Source organism: Lycium barbarum, chromosome 5 (genome assembly GCF_019175385.1).
Source record: "Lycium barbarum isolate Lr01 chromosome 5, ASM1917538v2, whole genome shotgun sequence".
Classification (NCBI taxonomy): domain Eukaryota; kingdom Viridiplantae; phylum Streptophyta; class Magnoliopsida; order Solanales; family Solanaceae; genus Lycium; species Lycium barbarum.
The window spans coordinates 75,491,022-75,512,228 of NC_083341.1; the positions used below are offsets into that span (position 1 = coordinate 75,491,022).

A 21,207-nucleotide genomic window follows, 5' to 3' on the forward strand; every position below is an offset into this window, starting at 1 on the left:
GCCCATGCTCAGAACCTCAAGGAACGACAACGACAAAAGAGAAGTGATTGTGAGGGTTACAGAAGACAAGGTAAGAGGGCTAGATCTATGGGGGAGAGCAGTGAGTACTGAGGGGGACCGAGACAGACGCATTCTAGGCACTCAGGTCAGTCAGTGACTAGTGCACCTCCTAGATTCTCAGATAGGAGGGTTGATCGTTCTACTCAGTCAGGCCAGGGGCAGAGTTCGAGGGCCTCAAATTCGCAGTCTAGGGGAGACTTTAGCCAGAGGAGACCTCCAGTACCGCGGTGTAGCCAGTGCGGTAAATTGCATTCCGGACAGTGTCGTTAGGGTTCGGATGCTTGTTATGTTTGCGGGCAGGGCAGGTTGGTCATATGATGAGAGACTGCCCTTCAGCGAGAGATAGAGCGGGGACTCAGCCCACTGGTTCAGCAGCGGGGTCTTCTTCAGTACGCCCGACGGCACAGACTCCTCAGACTACAGCAGGCAGAGGCAGAGGTAGAGGGGAGCATCCACTTCAAGTGCTGTTCAGCCCCGTGTATATGCCTTAGCTGGACGACAGGATCTTGAGTCTTCCCCAGACGTCGTTACAGGTACCCTGACTATATTTTCCTAGGATGTATATGCTCTGATTGATCCGGGTTCTACCTTCTCATATATTACTCCGTATATCGCTGATTGTGTTGGGGTGAGACCTGAGCCAATTAAACTTTTCGAGCTATTCACTCCGGTTGGTGATCCTGTAATAGCGAGGCAAGTATATAAGAACTGTGTAGTCATTATATGTTAGCGTCAGACAAGGGCTGATTTGATTGAACTTGAGATGATAGATTTTGATGTAATTATGGGTATGGACTGGTTGGCATCGTGCTATGCTAATGTTTGTTGCCGGACAGAGGTAGTTCGATTCCAATTTCCGGGAGAGCCCATACTTGAGTGGAAGGGTAATACAGCTTCCCCAAAGGGTAGGTTTATTTCCTACCTCAAGGCGAGAAAGATGATAGCCAAAGGTTATATTTGTCATCTAGTTCGAGTTCATGACACGGAAGCGGAAGTGCCAACTTTCCAGTCTGTCCCGGTAGTGAATGAATTCCCAGATGTGTTTCCCGATGAGTTACCAGGCCTTCCTCCAGAAAGGGAGATTGATTTCGCCATTGATGTATTACCAAACACCGAGCCTATTTCTATTCCTCCGTATCGAATGGCTCTAGTAGAACTGAAAGAGCTAAAAGCACAGCTAAAAGATTTACTTGAGAAGGGGTTTATAAGGCCTAGTTCTTCGCCGTGGGGAGCACCAGTCCTGTTCGTAAAAAAGAAATACGGATCTCTACGAATGTGCATCGACTACAGGCTGAACAAGGTGACAATAAAGAATAAATACCCTTTTCCCAGAATCGACGATTTGTTTGATCAATTACAGGGCGCTAAATGGTTCTCCAAGATAGATCTGAGATCGGGTTATCATCAGGTGAGAATTAGAGAAACGGATATTCCCAAGACTGCCTTCAGGACAAGATATGGTCACTACGAGTTTCGAGTAATGTCGTTCGGGTTGACGAATGCCCCGGCAGTGTTCATGAATTTAATGAATAATGTGTTCAGGCCGTTTTTGGACCTTTTTGTGATAGTGTTGACGAATGCCTCGGCGATATTTTGGTGTACTCTCGCACAGAGTCAGAACATGCAGATCATCTAAGAATTGTTCTTGGCGTTCTTCGAGATCGGGAATTGTATGCAATGTTTTCAAAGTGCGAGTTTTGGATTAATTCTGTTGCATTCTAGGGTCATATTTTTTCAGGTGATGGTGTTCAAGTTGACACTCAGAAAATAGAAGTTGTGAAGACCTGGCCAAGACCGACGACGCCTACAGAAGTTCGTAGTTTCATTGGGTTAGCAGAATACTATAGAAGATTTGTAGAGGGCTTCTCATATATTTCAGCCCCATTGACAAAGTTAACCCAGAAGTCCGCTAAAATCCAGTGGAGTGATGCCTGTGAGCGTAGCTTCTAAGAGTTGAAAAACAGGTTGACCTCAGCTCCAGTGCTAACACTTCCAGAAGGGTCAGATGGCTATGTAGTATATTGTGACGCCTCCGGTGTGGGATTAGGATGTGTATTGATGCAGAATGGGAAAGTTATTGCATATGCTTCTAGACAGTTGCGAAAACATGAACAGAATTATCCCACTCATGATCTTGAGCTAGCTGCGGTCATTCATGCATTAAAAATGTGGAGACACTACTTATATGGTGTGCACGTGGACATCTATACGGATCACAAAAGCCTTCAATATATTTTCAAACAGAAGGAGTTGAACCTGCGGCAAAGGCGATGGTTAGAATTACTGAAGGATTACGATGTGAACATTCTATATCATCCAGGGAAGGCGAATGTAGTAGCAGATGCACTTAGCCGCCGATCGATGGGTAGTTTATGTGGAGTTCCTTCGGAAAAGCGAGAAATGGTTCGGGAGGTCCATCGGTTAGCAAGTCTCGACGTACGGCCAATTGATTCAGGAGATGCAAGTATTAGCATCAATGACCCCACAGTTTCATCATTGAATCTAGAAGTGAAGGAACGACAATATGAAGATCCTCAGTTAAGCCACTATCGAGATCTATCCCGTGGAAAAGAGAAGTCTCCTTTTGAAGTTTCCGTAGATGGAGTTCTAGATATCGAGACAGGTTATGTGTACCGAATGTAGCAAACTTGCGCCAACGAATTTTAGAGGAAGCACATTATTCCCGGTATTCTATTCATCCAGGTGGAACCAAGATGTATCATGACCTTAAATTGATGTATTGGTGGGATGGCATCAAGCGACACATAGCAGAATTTGTAGCCCAATGTCCGAATTGCCAGCAAGTGAAAGCCGAGCATCAAAAGCCAGGAGGGTCATTGCAAGCAATGGAAATTCCTACGTGGAAATGGGAAGAAATTAACATGGATTTTGTGGTAGGATTATCCCGTACGCGAGGGAAGTATGATTCTATATGGGTGATCGTGGATAGACTCACAAAAGCAACTCATTTTCTCCCCATTAGAACCACATATTCAGCGGAAGATTATGCTAATATCACAGACAGAGGGGCACAGTTCACAACCAAGTTCTGGAAGTCCTTTCAAGAAGGTCTAGGTACTCAAGTTAAGCTCAACACGGCGTTCCATCCGCAGACCGACGGACAAGCCGAGCGTACTATTCAGACCTTGGAAGATATGCTACGATCGTGTGTGTTGGACTTTGGTGGTAGTTGGGATGAGCATTTGCCTCTTATTGAATTTGCCTATAATAACAGCTACCATTCCAGTATTCAAATGGCTCCATACGAGGCCTTATATGGAAGAAAATGTAGATCTCCAATTGGATGGTTTGAAACCGGAGAAGTACAATTGATAGGCCCCGACTTGATCCAACAAGCAGTTGAAAAGGTTAAAATGATTCGAGACCGACTGTTAATAGCTCAAAGTCGCCAAAAGTCTTATGCAGATAATCGCCGACGAGACTTAGAATTTCAAGTGGGCGATTGGGTGTTCCTGAAGGTATCGCCGATGAAGGGAGTGATGAGATTTGGCAAGAAGGGAAAGCTAAGTCCTAGATATATCGGACCCTACCAAATCATTCGCAAGGTGAGTCGAGTAGCCTATGAATTGGACTTGCCTTCAGAGCTCGAATCCGTGCATCCAGTATTCCATGTTTCGATGCTCCGCAAGTGTATTGGAGACCCAACAAGAATAGTTCCGGTTGATGATGTGGAAGTAACAGAGAAGCTAACATACGAGGAGATGCCCATTTCCATTTTGGATAGACAAGTACGAAGGCTTCAGAATAAAGAGGTTGCTTCAGTCAAAGTTCTATGGCGGAACAATAATCGGGAAGAAATGACTTAGGAAGCGGAGGAGAAGATGAAATCTGTGTACCCCCATTTGTTCCAATCCCCAGAAGAGATTCAAGATGAGACGTCGATGATGTAAGGTATGTATGTTTTAATTTTATATTTTTGGTCGTGTATGGCCACAAATGTGTTGGTATTGTGATATAGCCCTGTGAGGCGAAAATATTGTGGGTTGTTGTAATGGAAAGGTAGTGTCCAAATTACAAAGGAAGCTCTGGCAAAACTTTTCTAGAATTCCCAAGTGTCGAACATTCGAGGACGAATGTTCCAAAAGGGGGGAAGAATGTTACACCTCGTAAATTTCTCCGTACTTGTATGATGAGTGGAATGATGAAGAGTTTGAGTGTATGATGTTTTGTTAAGTCGGGAATGGCTAATTAAGAATTTTTGGAAATAAGAAAGTCGCGGAAAATTTTTCAGTCCAGTGGTCGTATATGGCACTATACGGCCCGTAAAGTGATTTATGGACCGTATAGTGCAATCGTCCTTCAGCTTGCCAAAAATCTCAAGTTCTGCCCAGTGATGATATGGTTAAATACGACCCAGTTTACGGCCCGTAAACTAGTTTACGGTCCGTAAACTGCCATGTTCCTCAGCCAAAACTTTCTGTTTTTGAAATGATTAAATACGGCCATGGAGGACGGACCGTAAATCAAAATACGGTCCGTATATGGTGGTTTACGACCACTGTTCATCCCGACAAGGATTCATTAAAGATCAGATTTTGGGATTATTAAGAGGGACTTAAGCCCATTTCACGTCATTTCTCATCCAAACACTTCAAGAAAACTCTAGAGTGTTCTTCAACACTTCAACTCTAAGAGTATCAAGAAAATCCAAGGAAACCTAAGATTATCAACACCAAATTCATGGAATCAAGTGTAAGAACACAACAAAGGATCTAAGTGAAGAAATTTCAAAGAAGGTGGAACTAGGGTTTTGGCTAATTGAAGTATTTCAACTTAAGGATTGTTCAACCATCATCCAAGGTAAGTTTCATGATTATTCCATGTTTTTTGAAGTATTGGAAAGCTTAGACACTTGAAATGTAGAAGAACATAGAAATGGGTCCTTATTGAGTGAATAGTGACATAAATGAATGATAGTGGAATTGAACTATGCATATTGAAGCGTTGTGAGTACAAATACGTTATAAATGATGTTTATATCATGAAACAAACATTAAATGCATGAAAACGCAAGGATGAGCTAGAAGTAGAAATAAGGGAAAATTGGAGGAAAATGGTGGATTTTGCCAAATGTACGTAAACGACCATTGTCAATTATGGTATTGTAAGTAATATTATGAATGTTGGGAGTTAATATAAAACATGAGAAAAGTGGTATGAGCGAAGGAAGCGTTGTCCGACTTCTTCTAGAATTAGCGACGCGTTCTTATAGTTAGTTTACTAATGTTGATACGAATTCTCTTATGAAGGTAACGACGTGATATCGAAGGAGAACAAGTGAGTCATATCTTAGCTAAACGACCAAGGTATGTGAGGCTAGTCTTTCTTTCTAATGACATGAATCTTTTAGCTTGAATCCCTATCCCTTTCATGAGTTCTTACATTCCAAGAAGTTAAAAGCTTATACCTATGAATGTCTATATGAGATAAGTTATGCGATATGATGACACTAGAATGATGATGATGTTATTCCTTGCCTACACTCACCTTATGTACTAGTCCTTTCAAGGTGAGGCAGAATGTCCATAATGGTCCCATAATGTAATCGGGGGATCACGACCTTACGTCACCCCGATAGAGTAAAGTGATCATGAGCCTTATACACGCATTATGATAAGATAAGTATTTTATGATAAGCATATTACTATGAGTATTTACGTTAAGCATGTCATGATTGCATTCACACCGGGCCTAGTTGGCCGGGCAGACACCGCTTCGGCGGGCAGCGATACGGATACACCACGACCTACGGGCGTGGGCAGACACCACTAGTGGGGCAGCATGAGATGGTACCCCGGACGCGGGAGGCCTGGACGCAGGCTAATGTTATTGATTATCACACCGTTCCGACATGGACGGGCAGCTTTCATATGATGCATACATGTTATGATGATGACTATGAGTAAGATAGCATGCATTACTTCATTTATGATTATCAGTCAGATCCAGATGTCTTATGTTGATGTTATCCCCATATTATTAATGTCTCCTTTCATTATGTATGCCTCTCATACTCGGTACAATATTCGTACTGACGTCCTTTCTTCGGACGCTGTGTTCATGCCCACAGGTAGACAGGGAGGAGAGCTTGGCCCAGGTCCTCAGTAGCTGTCAGCTGATAGATAGCACTCCATTGTTCGGAGGTGCTTATGGCTATTCTTTTGATGTACATTCATATATGCATATTTTGGGCATGACGGAGTCTTGTTCCGTCTATGTATTCATTATGTTAGTAGAGGCTCGTAGATACGCAGTGTGGGTTAGATGGTCTCACAAGATGTTTTCATATGTATGTATATTACTTTGATGGCCGAGAGGCAAATGTATATAAAGTATTTATGTTTTGATTAAATATGATTTTCCTACAATTGGTATTTAAAATTGATAAAAGAGTATTAAATGAGCAAGGCAAGCAGTAGAGTGAGCGGTGCTCGGTAATTGCTACGGGTACCCGTCGCGGCCCCTAGTCGGGTCGTGACAATAATGATTCCCGAAATCTCGAGTACAACGGCTGGTGACACATCGTGTAGCGTGACATGCAGAGGGGAATCCGCAACGGGCCGAATTTCTTGGACTCTTATCAACTGAAGCATAAGACTCTTCGAATCCTGCTACGTCTAAATAACTAAGTTTAAAATGTTTCTATCCGACCAATCGAGCCCAAACTGACTTGTCGCTCTTTGTTATTGCTCCAGACCTTCGACCGACGGGTCGAAACCTTGGACCCCGGTTTACACCTACACTTCTTCTTGTAAGCCTAAACCCAAAAAAAAAATGCAAGGACTGATCTTTGTTTTTCTCAGTTAGGGGTGACACCCATGGAAATATGACCCGCTCAGGTTTGGGCTGATCATTAACCTGCTCATCTACTAGTTCAGTCCATTTCAGCCCACAAAAGGATGAGCTGATATGTAGTCCAAGTTTACTCATGATAAATTTTGTCGAGATATTCTCAAAAAGACATTTTGTTTATTTGATATGTTATATAGCCATAATAAAGAAAGAAAATGGTTTTATTTGGTACTAAAATTATAAAATAACAAACAAAGAAATTAGGACTTATTAAAAATTGGGCGGTTTGGGTTATGACTCATTATTTAATTTTTTGTGCAAATTTCCCTTCAAAGGCACTGGTCTTTAATTTTTGCCCCTCAAATTGCTGGTCTTTAATTTTTGCACTTCGCTTAAAAAGGTGGCTGAAAATACCCTGAGGTTCTAGGTTCGAACCCCCGCTTAGTAAAAAAAAATAAAAATTCGCAAGGTAAGACTTTGCAAAAAGTCTAGCTTATGCAGCAGAGTTTGCCTTAAGGCATAACTAAAGTCTGCCTTGTGCGACAGACGTTGCCTTAAAGCATAACTAAAAGTCTGCCTTATAAGGCAAAGTCTGCCGTATTTGACAGACTTTTAGTTATGCCATAAGGCAGACTTTTCGCGAAGCCTTCCCTTGCGATTTTTTTATTTTTATGATTAAGCCGAGGTTCGAACCCAGAACATCGAGGTATTTTAGGCAACGGACAAAAATTAAAGACCAACAATTTGAGGGGGAAAAAAATCAAAGACCCACCCCTAAAGAAGGGTAATCATGCAAATTGCCCCATTTTTTAGCTCATTTCAACCCAAGTAACTTTCATTTTTTTGCACGGATTTACCTTGAAAGGTGCTGGTCTTTAATTTTTGCCTTTCACTTAAAAAAGTGGCTGAAAATATCCCGAGGTCCTTGGTTTGAACCCCCGAATTTAGGACATTTATCCGTCGATTAGTGGGTTTACTAACCCCTAAAGTTGGGAATTTTGGGTTTTGGTTGACGGGTTTGTGGGGTGTTGGTAGGCTTAATTTGACAACTAATTTAGCATTAGAATCATCTAAACATTGCATGTTGCGTAGTTGATGAACATATTTGGACCTAAAAACTCAACATAGTAAAGAAAGTTTACTCAAGAACTTATTCGAATATTTTCGAAATCGGTGTTGCTTTTTTGTTAGAACAGTCCCTTAATGGACTTAGACTTCATGCACACTAGTTTTTGGTTCAATCTGTGCTGAGAAATAATGTTTGGGTCGTATTTTGGGGTCGGGAACTAAAATATTTCCATGAGTTTGCTGGGGACGACGATGTCGCTTCAGCGGCTGAATTACCGCTGTAGCGGTCGTTCCAACGCTTTAGCGGTTAGGGGAAAATTTTGCATGATGGCTTTGGCAGTTTACTGATCGTAACAGCGGCACCGCTGTAGTGGTCTGCAGACCGCTACAGCGATGCCTGTAGTTTCTGCAACTAGCAGATTCTGCGACGGGGAGGGGTTTCGTTCGGTTTTTTTTCATGCTGTTCTCTTCTAGACCTATAAAAAAATGCTAAGATGTGAATCTAACACCTTCCTAAATCCCTTGCAGGTATAATGGCACAGAATCCAGAAGAAATTCAACAAGTTCAAGGCGGGGAGGAGGTTCCCGCCTATGAGAAATTCCCAACTCCCGAGAGCAACAAGTTGTACTTGCAGCAGCTGTCCATGTCCTTACTATTAGAGCGGGGCTTCGATATGACCAATGTGGATAAATGAGCTTCAGATTTTCTTGCTCGGTTAAATCGAATCAAGTGGAACCATTTGGTCGAGGATCTCGGGTTTTGCAACCAAAACTGGGTGAGGGAGTTTTACGCTATGTTGCCTACGGCGGACTGCGATTCTCCTAGCCCAGAGATTGTTATCCGAGGTTCTAGGGTGAAGGTAGGGCCCAAGGCCATCAATCGGGTGTACAACCTTGACAATCATTCTGAGGAGCCTTTTGCAACCAAAGCGGCGGAGCAGGATTCGAGGTGGTTGGCCTCAGTACTGGTTCATGAGAAGTGAGATGAAGTATGCCATTTGGGCTAATGGAAAGGTCGCGATCTCTAGTGATTGCTTCACCGCGGAGGCAAAAAGGTGGTTGAATATCGTTTCTCGCAATGTTCTGCCGTCGAAGAATGTTCGGGACGTGACCTTTCCTCGTGCCTTGGTTATTGCTTGTGCCTTGGCGGACATTCCAGTTAATGTGGGTGCTCAGGTGGTTGTTGAGTGGAAGGACTTTATGAAGGACGGGGGTACAAGTTTGATGTTTCCGTCCTTGATCACCTCGCCTTGCAAGAGGTTTAAGATGCCAAGAGAAAATGCAATGGATGAGTGAGTGCTCAGTGATAATTTATTTCACCCACTTCTGGTGAAGGGTTGGGGAACTACCATTGTTAGTAGGGAGAGTAGGAAGAGGAGAAAGGTTAGTGATGCTCGAGAGGGAAGCAGTGGGGCTGGGGCCGATGATGAGGGCGGTCAAGAGATCGGGATTGGGGCTTCTTTCCCTCAGGGTCACTTAGAGTACATTTAGACACGCTTTGATGAGATGGAGGCCATGTTCCGGGCGATGCCCATGCCAGCTAATGGTTCCAGTTCGTCGGGTGATGCTGCCGCCTTTGTCACTAGGGATGAGATGAAGGGTTATTTCAATACCCAAAAGACTATGGGAGAGTCGCTTGCCTCCATGCAGACAGTCTATTCCACCTTGGACACAGACCACAGGAAACTTCGAGAGGATTTCGATGCTGAGGTTGCCAGGAACAGATCCCGGGATAAAGTGTTCATCTATAACTGGAGAGGGACAAAGGTCATATGGGACACCATGCGTCCTGGCGTGTCAATTCCCATGGGCGACGAGGATGACTCTGATAGGTATTCCTTCCTGGAGATGCCCAGCTAGGCTGGTGGTACAGCTGGGCAGGTGGAGGCAGTTGGCTGCTCTGATGATGATGACGCCATGAGCAAAAGGGATGACTAGAGACCCCTCTCCCTTTTTCCTTTTTATGATGTTATGGTTGCCCACGTCGGGTTCTACAGTTTCAGACAATCTTTCTTTTTCTTTGGTTTGTTTTGTTTTTCCGGTTTGGATTATGCTATTTTTGGGTTTTCGGTTAGCATGGCTCATGGCTCATGTTTGGATAATTGTTTTGTGATGTTGACTGCTTGGCTTCTTTGTTTTGGTAATGGTAATCATTTTCGTAGTTGTGACTTGAATGATTCTTGCCCTTGTTAGGCTTGTTGTGACATAACTGTTGTTTTGAATTGCTGCTGCTATTTATCCGGTCTGTTAATTAACTGAAACAGGGGAAGCAGGCTGAAAACAGGGGAAGAGTTCAGGCTCTGAATCTGGTAGTACCGCTTTGGCAGTCTCTCAGACCGCTACAGCGGTCCCGTTTCGACGGTGGTTGGGCTGCAGAAGCGGTTGAGGGGGAAATGGAAGGAGCTGCCTTTGCGGTGGCCTACCCGCTGCAGCGGTAAAGCTACAGCGGTATGCTGACCGCTGGGGCGTCATACCTAGCAGCAATATTATACTAACTTGGATCGTTATCAACTGAAATCTTAACTTGACCATACTCAACACTTATCAGACCAGATCCCAAATACAACTTACCTTTTGCGCGTAGATGCCAATTGGAATAGTCTAGATACCAATTAGGCTCACGGAGATACCAAATTGACTGAAGTAGCACGAATTTGATAGAAAAAGGGAAATTTTCCTAGATGCCCTATAGCCTCCCGCGGACGGGTACAGATGTCTATGTACCATTCCACGAGACTCTACTAGATATTGCTCTTGTACTTGTGAGACCAGTAAGCTAGGCTCTGATACCAACTTGTCATGACCCAATTTAGGCTCGCGTGAGCACCTACCTTCCTACCTTGGTAGGCAAACCCTCTCGTTTATATAACGTTTCAATCACACAACATTCCTTTTAAAAGCATTTGGAAATTAAGAAAATACAGCGGAATTTCATTTGTAAATATTCAATAAACACCAGGTTTATATGTTTATAACAACAACAATTTACATACTCGATACAACTTCCCATGACCCGGTCTAGACTAGTACAAGATCGACTATTGGCTCGGATTACCATTACATTCTACGACGCATCCTCCGTCCCGAAATGAAGTGGGAGGAGGCCTTCCATATAGGCACCGTAAGTTCCTGTTCATATCAATCAAATACCTGAAACAATCTGCACCCCAAAAGAGTGTAGCAAGTGCAATATAAGTACAAACACGCATACTGAGTAGGTATCATAGGCCGACAATGGTTAGTAATACATATTGGTAAAGAATTCACGCAAAATGATGATAATCACTGAATCAATTCACATATCCATATGCAATACATCACAACGTCAATATACCTTAGGCCACAACTACTCTCAAATGAATTATAAGTTAACCAATCACCTACATAGATTCTCAACATATATGTAATTCCCAGGTCGTTCATTTGTGTTTAAGGCGAGCTCATCGTTACAACGCTTTTCTGTCCTACCTCGCTTAGAAACAATTTACTAAATTTTTTAGATTAATTTATTAGTCACAAGTCAACAATATAATTTACAGATAATCGAGGCCAAATGTTCGTCATCGCCTATGTAAAGAATCTAAACCCACATATGTCAAGCTCGACTACATCCGATCCAATTCAATCATCAAAGTCCAATCATCACAATCCAATTATCAAACATCCAATTCAAGTCATGATGCAATGCAGTGCAATAATGGTATCAATGCAATGCCACACCATGAAAATGAGGTGTACACATGTACTCCGGACGGAAATATCGACGTCTCAATAGCACAACCCGACGTGACTCGCGAAGTCTAAGTGCCACCTGTCCTGGATCTTTGCCCAACAGACAGACGGTACCCTGGCTAATTGCTCACAGGGGGAGTGTCACCAGCACCACCCTGGGGACCCGCGAAGTCCATGCACTACAACGATTTTGAGATATCATCGGAATAGGCCATGCAACAACGATGCAGGAATAGATCATCGGTCATCGGCCATCTCAGAATCACTTAAGTAAAAGAGTCTATAAAATATCAGTTTCGCTAAATCAACGATACCGGATCATCACCGGGTATCGGCCATGCATCATGAATATGAGAGAATGTAAACAATGCATATGTCAACGATTCCGGAATTGAACCTCGAACATCGGCCTTCTCACAATCACTCAATTAATAGAGTTTATCAACATCAATTTCATATAATCAACGATTCCGGAATGGATCTTCGGACATCGACCCTTTTACAACATACAAGTAAAGAGTTTATCAAATATCAGTTGCGCTCAATCAATGATACCGGACCATCACCGAGTATCGGCCATGCATCATGGATATGAGAGAATGCGTGCAATGCATATGTAAATTGGTCAAGTTGAATATCACAAGTACCACAACGTGGTACGCCAACAAGTATCACATCACAATACCAACAGTGGGTATGCCAACATCTATCAATAAGTCAAGTAGTAACAGTGGGTACGCCAGCAATACATCCCAGTACAAATACCAACCACAGTCATGCCAATTCTATCCAAATCAAGACGACAAGACAGAAGTCGATATTTACCAACTACACATTGCATCAAGCCAGCACAATTGAACAATCAAGCACATATAACGGGATGGATAGTCCCAAAACACATCGAGTCAATCAATTGATATATGATATTACCATTTCCCTAAATTAGCCTATTTGTTTAGGACAAGAATATCACCCTACACTCGAGTCATTCATCACAATTAACTAGGACATCAATCACTACCATGATACATTTTATCTTCCCATCTAGCATTTAGATTCACTATAAATAATCATGTATTACATGAAGTTTTCATTGTCAGGCACAATTAGATTCCGTGTGCTACTCCCATGTTTCATAAATCCATCGATAATCAAGAAAAACTCGCATCAATACCTAAGGTGTCTACAGGCCACAAGCCCAATCAAATTAGTCACACACAACAATACCATCCTAGAATTTCATCCCAAATCTCCGATTTCCTATACATGTATTCTTCGTTTCGTCTATCAATAATATGGAAAACTAATCGGAGTCTACCGAAAGGAAGCCATAAACTACTTCATTGCCGAGTGGGCGCCACGAACATCTATTTATTCTTAAACTTGGCCACCATAGCATAACCACATAAGAGGTTTGGAGATACCCATGAGACCTAAGAGTAGTATTCACCATTTAGCGCGTTTATCGAGGACCCTATCATTGATAAGGTAGATACGGAATCTATTCCATCTATAGATTCACTTTCACTACGCTAGTTAAAAAATCAACCTTTATTTAGGACAATCATGACCATATTCAAGTCACTTGTTTGGTCAAATTGCCATTTTAGGCTTATTTCCAAGAAACCCATTTTCAAGATCCAAGGTAGAGACGTATTTGTGTTTCCAATGAGAAAATAAGGATTAGGATTAAGAACCAAGTTGGGATAATGAACAAGGGGAAAATAATCTAAGGGTTTATACCAAGAGGACAAAGGATTCATCTTTTTGGGAACTTAAGAGGTTTGAGATGCCCATTTGTGATTCTAGGAAATGACCTTTGATGAGAATCAATACTAGGAAGAGTAATGGAAGAAGTTAGGGGAATAACCTTCCAAAAGAAAACATCATTTTTGGCTCCAAAACTGCCTCAGGGGCAGCTGGACCCTTTAGGGTTTTGAAAAATGAAGCCAAATCCCGAAATGTCACTTAAATAGGTGGAATCACTATTCGTGACCGCTGGGGTGGTGTCGTCACTGCTCTAGCGGTACCGCTTCTGCGTCGAAGGGGGCGCTGGGGCGGTCAATAAGGATTCTCTGCTATGCCGCTTTTGCGGGTGCCAAGCCGCTGCTGTGGCATAGTTGGGGCAGCTTGGATAGCGCTGAAGCGACAAAACCGAGCCCGAAGGGCCCATATCTAATTCTTCACGCGCAACTCATATGATTTCCGAATCAAATTAACGGTTCCCAAATTGTAAGGGGAGTTCAAGCATGTCTCTAGGACCCGGCTTCACGAATATTTTGAAATTCACCGTAACAACGGAACGGGTCGTTACACCATATTTCTTAAAGTACTGTGATCATAAAATTCAAGAGTAACAACAGTTCCAGGTGATCACTTCTAATTCATTTCTTTGATTTCCCAAGCCTCAAATCTTGTCCTCAATTCAATTCAATTTCAAATTTTTCCTTAAGATTGCTTGTTGGTTTGTGTCTCTAATCCTTTGGTAGGGAGAAAACAAAAAAGTATAGAATTTTTTTTTTAGTTGTTTCAAATTGATACCTTAGATCAATTGGGGCTTCACGACCGCATTTTCAAGTTATAACCTACTCGGGCCCGAAATTTTAATTATTTCTCAATTTTAGCATTCCATTTTCTTGTGTATCTCAACTAGTAGCCATTTAGTAGTTGTTGCTACTTGTGTTTTCTAGTTCTTCTGTCCGCATTTCTTTCAAGCTTTTCTTCGTTTTATTTCGTTGAAATTTTATTGGCTCTTGTCCGTTTGCTTTGAATTGTCCTTCATTCATTTGAACAAGAATCCATTCTACCACAAAAGATAAGCAACCGTGTGAATTTGATTGGCCAAGCGATTCATCAACAACTTCGAAAGAGCACGGAGTGTGGAAGGTTAAGAGTTGAATACGAGTGAAGTGAGGCTTTTATTACTAATATCGTTTGCTAGTTTTGCAGGTCATTATGTCTAACCAAGGAGATAGAACACAAGATATTGGAGATATGTCATCCATAGCAAGTTCATTGGCTATGCTCATGAAGCAAATGTCGGGCTAGACATCGAAGATGAAAAGTATGGATGGGAAGTTGAATGGTATGGATGAGCGGATGGTGAGTATTGAGAAAACTCAAGCGGATGGTTCGAGTAGAATGGGCACTTCCGATTCTAGGAATGAAGTTGATGGGGATAAAGCCCAAGATACTACACCAACCATTTTCGTGGGACAAGCACATGCCTTGTGCTATCCCAACACCACAACCACCTCCACCTAAAGAGCTCCACCACCCAAAAATCCACAGTCCAAAACACCAAAATCGACAAACCTATCCCTAAGCTTACCAAAACAACCTGAATGAGGCAATCCCTCAAGTAATCTTGCACAAGCACCCCAAGCTCCACCCCAAGCCCAAATACAAGATCCTTTTATTGACCAATACCAATACCAATACCCAATGAATGAAGAGGAGTATGATGATTATCCACAAGATAAGTGATGGGATGATAAACGACAAGGAGGAAGCCGTGGAGTGGTGAATAATCAGGCAAGGGAAGGAAGAGAAGGCTTTGAGAGATTTTCGGGCCATAAACCTAGATTCTAAGGTCATGAAGACTTAGGAAGGGCCCAAGGTTATGAAGATCAGGGAAGATGGCAAGATAATGAGCGAAATTTGAACACTATCAAGGTGAAACTTCCTACTTTCCAGGGAGATAGCAATCCGAAAGAGTTCCTTGAATAAAAATTGCAAAGTGAGAGCATCTTCTTCACAAACAATGTGTCTGAGGCCTTAAAGACAAAGTATGCCCTCACTCAATTTGAGGGATATGCTTCTACGTGGTGGGAATCCAAGAAGTTACAAAGAGCTCAACAAAGCATCTATGATCTTCCAACTTGGAATGACTTGATTGAGCTCATGGAGACATCGTGGCTTCCACCAACATACCATCAAGATGCACTCAAAAGGTGTACATGTTGAAGCAAGGATTGAAAAGCGTGAAAGAGTACTTTGATGAGTTTGAGGTTTTACGGATGAAGTCCAAGATAGAAGAGCATGAGGAGTACACTATTATAAGGTTTGTAGCCAACTTGAATCGGGACATTGCTAAACCAATGAGTCTCAAGACTTATAATAGTCTAGAAGAGGCATTCCATGATACATCCAAGGTTGACGCGGATCTAAAAGAAGAGAGATCTTACAAAGACAAAGGCAAATCATCTAAACTTGGAACAAAGGCAAAAAAAAAAAGTGGAAAACTTCCACTTGGGATAAGCCCAAGAGCAACACTCAAACACCTCAAGCCAAATTTAATTACAAAGCCAAAGGTGACGACAAGGATAAAGGAGGTAACAATTCTAAACCCAACTATAATTGACCTTCTACCATCCAATGCTTTAAGTGTCAAGGAAGAGGACATATTGCAAGTGAGTGTCCCAACCGGAGGACTATCACTATAGTGAGGGATGGGTATCGAACCGATGATGAGAATGAGGGCGGGGTTGGTCATGATGAGGAAGGAGAAAGTAGTGATTGTGAGGGTGATTTTGAGGAAGAAGTTGAGGTGAGATATAAGGAGGATTTGAATCATGCTATTGTTGCTAGAAGAGCCATGGGAGCTCTAGCTAGGGAAGAGAAGGGAGAACTTGTTTCATGCAAGGTGTAAAATTATGGATAAGGTGTGTTCGTTAATCATTGATGGTGGGAGTTGCACGAATGCCGTTAACCAATTCTTGGTTGACAGTATGAAGTTCCCCACCCACAAGCACACTAGTCCCTATAAACTCCAATGGTTCAATGAGTGTGGTGAGATGAGGGTCATCAAGCAAGACGTTATCAAATTTAGTATTGGCAAGTACCAAGATGAGATTTTGTGTGATGTGGTGCCAATGCAAGATTTCCATCTATTGCTTGGAAGGCCTTGGAAATTTGATGTTGATACCCAACATAATGAGAGAACTAACAAATACTCATTTGTGGTCAAGGGGAAGAAGTACATTCTTAATCCACTACCCCCTTACCAAGTGAGTGAAGATTATAGAGTGATAAGGGAGCTTTGGGAGAAGTATCAAAAAGAAGAAAAGGAGAAGAGTGAGAGGGAGACCTTGTTGGTCATAGGTGGAGAGGGAACGTCTCAAGATAGTTTCAAGAAATATTTATTGGCCAAACCAAGTAATTGCTTAAAAGGGGTTGATGAGAGACGCTTCTTGGTGTGTCTTGTCAACAAATATCTTCTCCTAAATGCTAACCAAGCTACTAGAACTTTGCCTAGTAGTATATCTTCTCTTTTTCAGGAATACAAGGCATTATTCCCTGAAGAAATGCCCACTGGCCTACCTCTCTTGAGAGGTATTGAGCACCAAATTGATTTTGTACCGGGTTCTCAAATCCCAAACAAGCTGGCATATAGGAGCAATTCGAAGGAAACAAAGGAATTGCAAAGGCAAGTTGAGGAGAAACAAAGGAATTGCAAAGGCAAGTTGAGGAGCTACTCAAGAAGGTTCTAGTCAAGGAGAGCCTTAGTCCATGTGCCGTACCGGTGATTCTTATCCCAAAGAAAGATGACACTTAGAGGATGTGCATTGATTGTAGAGCCGTCAACAAAATCACAGAAAAGTATCGACATCCTATCCCTAGACTTGATGTCACACCCCACCCTAGGTAAGGCATGATTGGCACCCGGCACCTTGCGGAAATCGAGCGAACCAACTTACAACTCACATCCACTATGTCTCGAATGGCAACAACAAGATCAACAGGCTAAATATGAACATAATATCATGCATAAGTAAATGTACAATAGACCCATGATGCTGACATTACTTCTGTCACACTATGACTAAGCTGTACACAGGAACTGTCTACAAAGCCTCTATGAACATGACTGAGGTACACAGGTCGGTACAGAGCCCCCGACGTACCCTTAACACAATTCATATATATATATATATATATATATATATATATATATATATATATATATATATATATATATATATATATATATAATCCGACTCGGCAATGCTCCAGGAAGAAGTGGAACCACTGCTCGAGACCAGTACCTGAAGGCAGCCTACGATGAAAGATCGTCGTCTCGTCTATCTACACCTGCGGGCATGAACGCAGTGTCCACAAGAAGGGACGTCAGTACGAGCAATGTACGGAGTATGTAAGGCATGAATACATAGTAAGAGATACCGAACATGGAAAACAATATAATGAACGTATGAAGATAAAGTAATATAAAAGAGATAAATCTATGCCTCTGAATGCCCTTTTAAGGCGAATGTCGTGCATGCTTAGCTTTTAAAAAAAAACTTTTCCATACATATCCATATATAATATCTTGTCCGGCCGATAAGGCGCAGTAATATATATAGCATCTTGCCTGGCCATTAAGGTACGGTAATATATATAGCATCCTGCCCGGCCATTAAGGCACGGTAATATATATAGCATCTTGCCCGTCCATTAAGGCACGGTAATATATATAGGCATCTTGGCCGGCCATTAAGGCACGGTAATATATATAGTACCTTGCCCGGCTATTAAGGCATGGTAATATATATAGCATCTTGCCCGGCCATTAAGGCACGGTGTTAGCTTGTCCGGCCATATAGGTGCGGTGTTATCTTACCGGCCATGTAGGCTCGGTGTTAGCTTGTCCGGCCATATAGGTGCGGTGTTATCTTACCGGCCATGTAGGCTCGGTGTTATACCCAACTGATCAGTGGGATGCAATGCATACATACATACACATAAAAATAAATAAATGAAATCAACATCATCAGTAGCATTAACATTGTCACTATATCATTCCTTGAAGGGTCAACCATCGTAAGATGAAAACGATAATGTTACGGGAGTCTCGAGAATCATGAACTTTGGTAGCACTGAAAATAGAACCATTATCTTCGCTATATCTCACCTCGAAGGAACGAATGACATGAGGTGAGACCATCAACAATAAGTAAGATCAAGGGATTCATGGAATGGCTCAATAATCTCATAATGCTCTCAAATCATAGCCTCGGAGTTTCTAGAAGAGAATCATTATCATCATCACAATCATCATAGAACATTTTTCATTTAACATCATAAGAAGTTTTAAGAGTCATGAACTTCTAGCTTTTGCAAACAAGGAGGTTATGAAAAAATTTATGGGATCATAACTTAGGAATCATGCCTTTGAAAGAAAGGGATGAGCCTTAACATACCTTTTTGGTCGCCTTACCTTTAACTAATCAACGCTTGTCCTCCCAGGCTCGTAAATCTATATTCAAGAAAATTTATACTATTGTTAGACTCACCTTTATACGCTTGTCTTAGTACTTCAAATAAATCTTTCTAGAATCTGCCAAAATTTCGGCAACATCTCCCCTGTTTATATGCCTAGCCCAAAATCTCAATTCAGCAACCAACAACAACAACAACAATACCAACATCAACAACAATATTATCAACACCAAAATATTCCATAAACATCCCACATGATGTTTTATCCAATTTCTCGACCCATAAATTCCTTATACGCTCATTTAGTAACTTTTTCTCCGTAGATCTTAAATCAATACTAATAAGGAAAGATTCATACCTTTCACCCGCTAGAATTGCAATATCTTCGATTATCACCTTGAATCCGAGCCAAGTTTCGCCGCAATTCGATATTATAATTGCAGCTATGTGTTGTCCAAACTTAAATTCGGGGATTTCACTTAATTTGGGTTAAAATCTAGTAGACAGAAGTTGGGAGAGTTTTCTAGAGAATTTGGGAAATATTTGGAGTGTTCTTGGCTGAAAAATGAGGTTTAGGGTCAGATTTGATCCTTAAATAGTGGGTCAAATTCGGGGGGTCACTGTAGCAGTTACTGTTGCAGTACTGTAACAAGTCGGTACTGTAGCAGGTACTGTAGCGCGTGTTTCTGCTCTGTCAGCTGAAATTGTAACGTCCATATTTCTCTACTCCAATGCCGTATCGACGAGTGGTTTGTTGCGCTGAAAACTAGACACGACGAACTTTATTTTAGGCTTTTACTTTGCTTCAAAACTCCTCATCTACTAAAAGATATTCTTTCTCCAAGTTGGGCCAAAATTACCCCTCATATTCTCTTCCAAGTTCCACAAATTTAATTTCCTTAATTCACTTGCCCTTCAATCCTTCCATAGCTTACTATATGCACTTAAAACCTTATAACCATAAGTTAAACACATATAAGCTCACATACCTCCTGAAAGGTAGCCCGAATCTCAACATACGAAACTACGGGGTGTAACATCCTTACCCCCTTTAAAAACATTCGTCCTCGAATGTTAAATTAAGACGAAACTTACTTCAAACTATATCTATAATCCATCCTTGTGCTCGTACTCAAGCTTACTTGCTTCCCCCCTTAAAGGTTAATACCTTATGGTATCATTGTATCCAGAGTATTCCATTCGAAGCCGTAGTCGTAGTCGTTTCATCATGATCCTTAACATCCTTCCCTTTTGCCTCCACATGCCCACTTATTTTTCCTTTATTCTTTCCTTAAAAGTATCGTCCTATCGTACCTTTTGGAACTCTAAATCTCATGTCCTTTCTTGAACTCATTTGCGTTTTTCGTTTGTCAGCTTCCTTTTATTTGTTTACCAATTGTTCCAGTTTCTTGAGCAACCATTTCCTCATTTCTTCTTATTGTATTTCCTTTTTCCATAAATAATATCCCATTGTATTATCTCTACTTCCTTGCTTCTTTCCACCTCTGGTCATCTTTTTCAGATCTCACTACGATTTATTCTGTTTAGTTTAACTCAACAATAATTTCATAGCTCACTTTATGTCCCTTATCCTTCCATTAGTATCGAAATAGCTTTCTCTTGACCGCAGTTTTACCTTAATACTCTAACTTGCGTTGCCTTGTACTTTCCCTCAATTCATCCGTAATATCGTGGCGTATATCCTCCACTTGTTATCCCAATTCCCTCAAAACCCTACTATTCCCCTTAATCCCACTCGTATACAGTTATCTCAATAGCTTTGACCATAAGTCTCAAAATCAGTCTGTATCTATGTGCAGCAATACTCTTTAACTTGACTTGAACATATAGTCGATTCCATAATCCTTTCGATAATTTACTACCTTATTGTCTTCATATGACTCACAATACTTTACTCACTTGTTTTTATAAAACCTCAAATTGTACTATTGATCACCTTCCTTGCAGATCATTCAGGATATCTTACTTGTTTATCAATTTTCTTTATAATCCCAATAAGTATATTCCTATAAAGCCTTTAATATAACCCACCTGAATCCCCTTAATCTCAACTGAGCCATTTAAGAATTCCTTTCTAGAGCAGTTCACATGTATTAATTCAACATATTTCACTTACCATCCTGTCACTAGGTTTCCCATTTCCCTTACTTCTGCAGTGTACACATACTCACATGATTTAGCTTTGAGAGATTTTATTTTTAACAGAGTTTCCCTGTAATTCTTACTATCCCAAACTTTTACACAGCTCAGAAAGCAAGTCCAATGCCTCATAAGGCAACCGCAGAAATACAA

General features: G+C 41.5%; 1 protein-coding gene across 1 annotated transcript; it reads left to right on the forward strand.

Moving 5' to 3' along the window:
* Positions 1-16,328: 16,328 nt before the first annotated feature.
* LOC132639485 (uncharacterized) lies at positions 16,329-17,165 on the forward strand. The gene has a single exon (XM_060355931.1). The coding sequence runs from the start codon at positions 16,329-16,331 to the stop codon at positions 17,163-17,165; it is 837 nt and encodes a 278-aa protein (XP_060211914.1).
* Positions 17,166-21,207: the final 4,042 nt, after the last annotated feature.

Bases quoted from the DNA above. Each gene is read 5' to 3' on its own strand.
- LOC132639485 (XM_060355931.1), top strand. From the start codon at position 16,329: ATGGATAAGGTGTGTTCGTTAATCATTGATGGTGGGAGTTGCACGAAT.